Source organism: Hippocampus zosterae, chromosome 12, assembly GCF_025434085.1.
Source record: "Hippocampus zosterae strain Florida chromosome 12, ASM2543408v3, whole genome shotgun sequence".
Taxonomy (NCBI): domain Eukaryota; kingdom Metazoa; phylum Chordata; class Actinopteri; order Syngnathiformes; family Syngnathidae; genus Hippocampus; species Hippocampus zosterae.
In genome coordinates this window covers 1,024,758-1,033,425 of record NC_067462.1, presented here as the reverse complement: position 1 = coordinate 1,033,425, position 8,668 = coordinate 1,024,758, and the positions used below count along the sequence as shown (strand labels likewise).

The 8,668-nt window shown below is 46.3% G+C and overlaps 1 protein-coding gene across 1 annotated transcript in view; it reads right to left on the bottom strand.

The window, feature by feature from the left end:
• Nucleotides 1–797: 797 nt before the first annotated feature.
• The window catches only part of col5a2a (collagen, type V, alpha 2a), a 28,097-nt gene continuing 20,226 nt past the window's right edge, over nt 798–8,668 (bottom strand). The window contains exons 34-54 of the mRNA XM_052081976.1: nt 8,516–8,623; nt 8,298–8,351; nt 7,963–8,016; nt 7,826–7,879; nt 7,678–7,731; nt 7,459–7,566; nt 7,294–7,347; nt 6,793–6,846; nt 6,215–6,376; nt 5,957–6,064; nt 5,747–5,854; nt 5,608–5,661; nt 5,436–5,543; nt 5,134–5,187; nt 4,925–5,032; nt 4,670–4,723; nt 4,441–4,548; nt 3,930–4,239; nt 3,450–3,631; nt 3,002–3,244; nt 798–2,259 (exon numbers count right to left, since the gene is read on the bottom strand). Coding sequence (XP_051937936.1) covers nt 2,113–2,259; nt 3,002–3,244; nt 3,450–3,631; nt 3,930–4,239; nt 4,441–4,548; nt 4,670–4,723; nt 4,925–5,032; nt 5,134–5,187; nt 5,436–5,543; nt 5,608–5,661; nt 5,747–5,854; nt 5,957–6,064; nt 6,215–6,376; nt 6,793–6,846; nt 7,294–7,347; nt 7,459–7,566; nt 7,678–7,731; nt 7,826–7,879; nt 7,963–8,016; nt 8,298–8,351; nt 8,516–8,623 — 2,286 coding nt within the window. The 3' untranslated portion in view covers nt 798–2,112. The remainder of the gene's footprint in view (nt 2,260–3,001; nt 3,245–3,449; nt 3,632–3,929; nt 4,240–4,440; nt 4,549–4,669; nt 4,724–4,924; nt 5,033–5,133; nt 5,188–5,435; nt 5,544–5,607; nt 5,662–5,746; nt 5,855–5,956; nt 6,065–6,214; nt 6,377–6,792; nt 6,847–7,293; nt 7,348–7,458; nt 7,567–7,677; nt 7,732–7,825; nt 7,880–7,962; nt 8,017–8,297; nt 8,352–8,515; nt 8,624–8,668) is intronic.

Sequence of the window (8,668 nt, the reverse complement as noted above, 5' to 3'; positions counted from 1 at the left end):
CATACTTTTTAGGAACACACATTATGCCTGTTTTTTGAAGAACACTTGGACCTGCTACGCAACTGTATTTTAATTGTGTTGCCTTTTTGCGTGTTACGCATAGTTTGAGAACTACTGAGCTAGATTATATTGAGATTTGACCACTGATTAAAGACAAACAACAGGAAGGTTAACTTGTCACATCAACCGAACTCAAATTTTGCGAAATACGACTCACAGATGTCGATGCGCTCAAAAATGACATGCTGGGCTATGTTGGAGGCGATCTCCAAACATGCATTTCGACTCATGACGAAGACACACACTCTCGCCGTCCTCACAAAGTCTTTGTCGCATTGCAACAAGTCTGTTCCAATTCAAACGTGGCAGGTGGTCATGGATAATATCGCAAAGGCTTTGCCATCCCAAACAACAACAGGCAGAGTGAATGAGTTGCACTGTTTATTTCAAAGGATGAAAACTCAAATGCATCCAGTGTGGGGGGGGAGGGAAGGTGGATGGTTTCGTCCTCCTTTCGCCTTTACTGCCTTTGGGATCGATCGGGCAGTCAAGCCTGACAAACGTTTTAAAAAAATAATAATCATAAACTATAATAAATATACTCGGAATGAGCACCAGATGATCACAAAAGAATGATTTAAAGGCACATTCAGCAGCTCGAGTCACAAAAAAGTCCAACTATTGTACTAAATACAAATTGGCATCAACACAGTTGGTCAATTTGTGTGCAATCAAACAAAATGAACATTTCAACAACAAACTTGCTATTCGGAAATTAACATGACAAGAGCTTGGGGGGGGATTAACAAGCGTTTTGTTTAATTTGTTGCATAGCAGGAGATACAAAGCAAACAGTCACTCAACAGCCACCTCTGTCTATAAAAAACAAAAATAGAAATAATGATTTCAAGGTAATATATGAACCCAGGATACTGAAAAAGGAGAATTGACATGCATTAAAAAAAAAGAATAATCTGTGCTACCTTTTACTGTTTCAGTATTGCAAAAAGAATGAGGTGTAAACAAACAAAGGAAAACATGACAAAGCACCGCGCGACGCACTCACATCGACATCATTTTCATCATCTCTCCGATTTTTGATTGCCTGCGCCGTGAGAGTTTGGAGGAGCTGGCGTCATGCTACGTTACAAAACAGCACCAACATGTGAAAGAAAGAACCTGATACACGTCGCCTCATGTATGCACGGATGGATGGCGGTCTCTGTGACGAGGTAGCTAACAAGAAAACGTTTCGGCTGGAGTATTTTAAAGAGCTACTTTTTAAATTCAAATGGAGGGGGAAAAAAAAATAAAATGGACGCGCATGTTAGCATCAGCCTCTGATGCTCGATGAAGGGAGTGGGAAACGTATGCATGAAACTTCCGAGCGCAATCGACAAGGCGCATGAAGTGCTGCCTCGGTGAGTGAAAATGCTCTTCATTCCACGGGCGGTCACTAACCCCCCAACCCTAATACTGGGCCCTGCTTCCGGAAGTAGAAGTCGGTTGCCACGTCCGAACACCCCCCACCCAACCCCCCCTCGACCCACCCCTGGATAACGAAAGCTTTTCACCACATTGGTTTGGCAGTATTTCACGAGACAGGACCGCCCCCTCAAAACAGGCGAACTTGTGAGACGTTTGTTGGCTGTGATTCTCGATGCATGAGCTATTTTGAGGAAAAGCAAACCCCGGGCACTCCTTTAAGGCGGCCCCGCTGCATATCTTATATCTACGTTGTGATAAACAAGGTAAACATTTCAAATTGGTAAATCTTTATTTAGACATTGACGTTTGAGTGGAGGGGAAAAACGTTGGACCTCAGTGAGGCCGAAAAGCAAGACATACATCGTGAAACAAACAAAAGAAAGGGGGAAAAAAAAACGGAATGAGTTGTGTTTTGAATGAGGTCCAATTTCAAACATTTGACGTGTCACTTTGAAATGTTTGGGTGGGGTGTGAGTTGAAAGGCATAATAAATATTTCGCCACAGGGCCAGAAAAGTCCTCAGTACTGCTCTGTACAAGGTGGCTGCTCGCGGTCAGCTGTCAGTTCAATAGTCTCGGGATGTGCATCTTCCCGCTGACCTTTGGGTTTCTTTCTTTCTTTATTTTATAAGAAGCACACGGGGCCGATATCGATGCCAAACTCTTGATTGGGGCCGCCAATGTCCACGGGGGCGAGATCCACAATGGGAAGTCGCGCAGTTTTCTGTGTCCTGTACTCAAACACTGTCTTGCCCCAGTTGCCATTTGCTTGCTGTAAAAAGACAAGAAAAGGGTCATAAAGGCTGCGCGGGCTTTTTTTAAAGTAACATGAATGCAACACAGGGCAAACACGATCGTCATTATTTGGAGCTCCTAGCAAATACTCATTTGAAACACAGTTGTACACTTTCCAACAAAATGAAAGGATCAATTAAATAATCCACCATATTTTTAAAAAAAGTATTGCATCCATCCGGTTGATTTCAGTTCAAAAAGCAAATGTTTGGTTGTTTTCATTACTGTGACTTCAAATCAAGCTTGCCTTTCAGAAACTCTGAAAAAATCTGTTATTCATGAAAAAAATATTTTCATTTCCATTTGCTGCAAATTTACCAAACTGGGTTTTTTTGGTGCTCTTTATGTAATGACCTAAAAGGCCACAAGATGGCCCCAAATCTCTAACTTAACATCCAATCCAAAATTGACAGTAGAGGAAAAAACCTCTTTGTATTTATTTCGAGTCTTGCGTGTACTGCACATCACACTTCCCGTGAAATGTTTTCAAAACTGAAATTCTCAGTAGCCCAATTATTTGATGATACTCAAGTGTCATTTAGAACAAACATTTTTAGGGGTTGTCAATTACTCGCAGTTATTGACTTTGGCAATCGGGTGTTTTCCCTCCCATTTACTGGAATTAAACCCTGGGTTAAAATTCGACTTGAATTGCGATTCATAGGACTTGGCAGTATGGGGACACCGAATAAAATTTCAATGCGATGAGGAAAACTTACAGCGCAGGAGTCTTCCACCACGGTGTATCTGAAGCGGTTGTTTCCCTCGGCCTTGAGCTCCAGGTCGTTGGAGGCTTTGAGGATGACGGCCTTCTTCAGGTTGCCCGCCTTCTGGTCTTTGTAGCCCACCGAGTTCTTGCAGTGGTAGGTGATGGTCTGAGACGCTTCTTTGGACAGCAGGCGGATGAAGGTCATCTGCACTCTCAGCGCGTTTGCCAGTTGGTCTTTGTTGCCGTAGGTGAACTGCAAACATTCGCCACAGCACAAGGAATCGATTGCGGGCCTACAGCACGAACATTTTAACTGGAGGCTGAAGGAAATAGAGACAGGGTCTGCCCCATCAAAACGGGCTCATGTCCACAATGCTAAATCCTTGGGATACTTTGACGAAGGCGATCCGAAAAAAACAAAAGGCAAGATAAGCCTCCTTTCAAACATAAACACTCACTTGCGTTCCTCTGTTGATGTCAGCTCCAAACCACACAGGTTTGTTCTTGGAAGAGCTCCACCAGTTTTTGCGAGGTAGGCTGGCCGGGTTGGCGGAGATGCACGTCTCCCCGGTGTCCAGGTTGCAGTACACTTTGATGGCGTCTTCGGCACTGCCTTGGTTGGGGTCCACCCAGAATTCCCCTGCATCACAGAGAGACACCAATGGTAACATGCAGTAAGTGGCATTTCAGGAAAGTTTCACTTTAGTGTAGCTTCCGTCAAACCACAAACACCAGTCTGCAGAAAAATATGTGAGGGAGGTGAAACTCTAAAATGAGTCTTTTGATTTGGCTTTTTTTTACTTTGCCGGTTTACCAACACATCATCTCAAATCATCTTTTCCCATTGAAATGAATGGAAATGCCCTTAATCCGTTCCAGCCTTCAGCCCCACAAAAAACACAAACAGTTTGTTGGGAGTCCACTCTTGGCTAACTCACCGCTCTTTTTGGCGGGGTAGCATCTCTTGAGGTCATCGCAGGTCCTGGCGGGGTGCTTGCGACTGCCGTCGGGGCTCTTCATGCTCTCAATCTGGCTGCTTAGGGCTTTCAGGGTGGCCTGCACGCCAGGGTCCACCGGTGGGAGGGTGGAGGAGTTGGTGTTGGGTAGAGCCTCGTCCTCACTGAACTCTGGTGGAGGAGGGGGGGCATCATCGTAATCATGAGGGCCTCCAAACAGATCGTCCATAGCTGCCACGGGAGGTCCCGGTGGTCCAGGAAGGCCTGGGGGTCCAGGTTCTCCTGGTGGGCCCTGCGTATCAAGAAAGTATCATGTTATTTCTATTTTTTCTTTTTGAATAAGTGAAAGACGCACACAAAAAAAACAACTAACATCTGTCAAAAAGATGTTCAGTGATTGAATGTGTTTTGAGGCTTTGTTTTCATTATTTGCCCCCAGCACCAAATGCAAGCTGGGCCACCTCTCTTTCTTGACTTTCTAATGAGACAATACCTCTGGTCCAATTTCTCCTGAGATTCCACGTGTTCCGGGGGGTCCCATAGGCCCGGGCTGTCCAATGTATCCTTCTTTGCCAGGGGGCCCGATAGGGCCAGGTGGCCCCTGAAATATTATTCAAGAGCAAACTGTTATTATTGATTTTTTTTGCACTAATATATAAAACAAAGACAAGAGCACAACACTTGCAAATACTATAAGAAATTAGAGAAAGTGTGGCATTTACCCGTGCACCATTTGGTCCAATGATTCCGGAAGCCCCCTGTTCACCTGTTGTACCCTAAAAAGAGAAAGCACAATGTTTTTGTTGGCTTGCTTTGAACATTTTTTTTGTAGATACACATCTCAAATGGACACGATCCAAATGACTGCATGTGTAATCGGTAGATACATTTTGCCTCTTGCGGTTGTCTTCAAACACTTGGCATCACTGCGTTTATCAACAGATTGAGTGTGATGACTGCAGTGGGCTCTGACTTACGGGAGGTCCAGGAAGACCCTGTAAACCAGTAAATCCACGATGACCCTTCTGCCCTCTCTCTCCATGATCACCCAAATCACCCTTGTCTCCCCGTGGTCCTTGGGGTCCCTGCGATACAGGGCAACAAGTTATGGCTGCTTGAAATCCGCAACGCTACGGATCCTCAGAGGTGTCGTTCAACCTCCATCCAAGGTCAGGGAAGAACTCACCACTAGTCCTCTCTTTCCAGCTGATCCGGGGGGACCAACCGGTCCTCTGGAACCCTGCAAAACAAAGAAAAAGGACTCAGGGACCAAACGTGTCTGCCAACGCCTCCACTCTTCTATCTTTAGTGGCCAAGCCCTTTCAGCGTGCGGCGTTAAGTTCCTTCAGGCTCCAACATGTCCACAGAAAGTCATTATTTCATTGAAAAGGTTGTCAGGCTCATAACATGCCACATTTCGATCGTGCTGTGGATGAAAAATGATTACCCTACGGCAAGGCAAACAAGATACATGAAAGGCCAGCTTACAGCATGTCCTCGTTTCCCAGCTTCTCCGGCGACACCAACGGGACCAGGAGGCCCAGGAAGTCCCTGAGGACCAGCCAAACCCTCTGGACCGTGATCCCCTCTATCTCCCTGGAACGGTATCAACAATTGGTTTCGTACCACGTTTACAGCCGTTTAGAAACTCCGTCCTTACCCGTTGTCCAAGAACACCTTCTTTCCCTGGCGGACCGTCAGAGCCGGCAGGGCCCTGACGAACAAAGAGACGCGCATTAGAAAGACGCTCGGCGTGAAATGCATTGGCAAGCACAGACGCAGATTTAAAAATGACTAACATCAGGACCGGGATCGCCACGCGGTCCATTGGCACCTGGAACGCCAACTGGCCCTGGGGGCCCTTTGTCTCCAGTTGATCCAGTAGATCCCTGTTTTCCTGGTGGTCCCTAAAAGCAAAGAGGGCTCTTACAAAAAATATGGAATGCAGTGGGCAATTTCGATGTGTAAGGTCAATGCATGGAAGAGTCGCAGCTAAAAAGGAGACTGACCGCTGGCCCTGGGAGACCTGGCATTCCTCGTTCACCTCGCATACCTGGAAGCCCCACAATACCTCTCTGGCCTGTAGTTCCCGGTGGGCCCGGAGGACCGTCAGGGCCCTAAACCAAAGTTGACAAAACCGATATTTAATACTGAGGATCTACAAACTTAGCTCAAATCTTGGATGGCATAAAGATTTAAAATAAAACATGTGAAGCTAATCTGTCCATCTCTCAAGAGCATTTTCTGAAAAACAGAGTCACTACAACCGTTGGGCCGTCTTCTCCAGAATCGCCCTTGTCTCCCGGGCTTCCTGGAGGTCCCGGTGGCCCTCGCTCTCCCTGTCTTCCATTTGCTCCATGGTCACCACGAAGACCGGGAGGACCCTCCTTTCCAGGGGCCCCTAGTGGTCCAGGTTCACCAATTGGACCCTGAGCGGAACAATTGCGGTCATGAAGGGAAACATATTCACGATTGCATCATCAGAATGTCTCTCTCTCTCTCTCTCGCTCTGTCTTTATACATATCATCGTGCTTTACACACAATTTAAATGGAGTTTTCTACCATTTAAAATCATAACCATGATCTTTGTGCCCTTGGAATTAGTATCAAGAAAATCATATGCGCTATACAATAAAAAGTTCTATACACCCCCACTAGTCTAACACTGGCATTCTGATGAGTATCGTGTTTGAGGAATATGAGTCAAGTAGCAAAATACACCCTTTTTTTGTCCATGCTAGGAGACGGCCATTTTGCCAGCTGCTGTCGACTGAATATGACATCACAGTTGCTCAATGCTGATCTAGGGTGTCTGAAATATGGAAGATTGATGACAATACTTACAGTTGGACCTGGTGGACCAACTCTTCCTGCAGATCCAGGGAAACCGGTGGGCCCCTGGCAACAAAACCTGACATCAAATCATGCTTCCACAGGGTAATTGTTTTTAACTTGGTTTTAAACGTGTTCCATAATATTCATCCATCCATTTTCTAAGACCCTTTATCCTGACAAGGGTCACGGGGCGTTCTGGAGTCCATCCCAGCCAGCTTCGGACAGTCAGCGGGGTAAACCGTCAACCGGTTGCCGGCCAATCGCAGGGCACACCTCGACCAACAACCATCCGCGTTCAGACTCACACCGAGGGACAATTTTGAGTGTTCCATTAACCCGCCATGCATGTTTTTGGAATGCGGGGGGAAACCGGAGTACATGGAGAAAACCCACTAAGGCATGGAGACAACACTGTGCCGCGTGTTAAATAATAAATTGCTCATTGATGGCTTGATGTTCTCTCAACAGTCACATGATCAAAGCATTTCTGTCATTATGAAATTCCCATACCGGTGCACCCTGTGTTCCTCTTCCGCCTTTTAGTCCAGCAACACCAATAGGCCCCTATATGGAGAAACAAAATGAGCTCTCTCCTCTCCATAAATGCTTTAGTTAACATTAAGAAACGCTTTTGCAAGACAGTTTTCCTGCAACCTATTCCTTATTACAACATACAGGAGGACCGTGAGCTCCAGCTAAGCCTTGAGGTCCAGGGGATCCGGCATCTCCTTTCTGGCCAGGTTCCCCGGTCTCTCCTTTGACTCCAGGTTGGCCATCAGGACCCTGTGATGGAATAGTAGAAAATGTGTCACAAATAATTGAAAAAACAAAGCATTCATAGATTGCTCATGGGGTTACGTCCCTGTATTATTGGTGCAACAAATGAGGACTTACAGGCGGTCCAGCAAAACCAACGGAACCGATGGGGCCAGGGTCACCTCTTGCTCCCTGCAGAAGATGATCAAATAATCAGTCATGATTGTCTTTAATAATGAGGACTATCCGGTATATTGCAATTCAAACATTGGCCAGGTATACTCACATGCACTCCTCTCGAGCCCGCAGGTCCAGCGGGTCCTTTTGGTCCAGGCTCTCCCTGAAATGTGTCACGCACTTACTCTTGATTACTCTTGATATGTTGTTGTTTGAAAAGAAGTCTCGGGTTGTAAAATGCCCCACCTTTTCACCACTGGGCCCCGCGGGTCCTAGCGGGCCAACAGGTCCAGGTGCACCCTGGAAACACAGGAAGCACACAGACCTTTAGGTTGAATTCTTTGGTGGTGAAACTCTGGCATGGCTTGTGCTTGTATGGTTTCTTCTGGGATGGGCTTGCAAAGGTTCCATTTATGGGAGCAGCAAAATGAACTCTGAAGTCGACAAAATTATGCCGTCTGCCAATTTAAACTACGATGGAACCAAATTGATTGGTAGCTCCTTGATCGTGTCGCAATTTCACTTGTCAAGCGATAAAGGAGTTCTTCGGTGTTATGTGGGCCGAGAAGCCAACTACTCACCCTTGCGCCGTCATTTCCAGGTGTACCTTCTGATCCTTTCTCGCCAATGGATCCCTGCATAAAAGACACCGCAAAGTTAGCACTGACCATGTTGCGTTGCACACTCACAAGATTGATTCGAACAGACTTCAACACTTGTAAAATTGCTTCTTCCAATTTCACTAGGGAAATCAAACCTAGAGAAGGACAACCCCCCCCCTGCAAAAAAAAAAACTTACCCTGTCACCTTTTGGTCCAGATGGACCAGAGATGCCCCTTTCTCCTGGCATTCCCTGAAGACCTGGAGGACCCACATCACCAACGGCACCGGGAGGACCAGGACTGCCCTTCAGGGACAAGCAGAGATTGTTACTTATTTGTGTGTTTGAGCT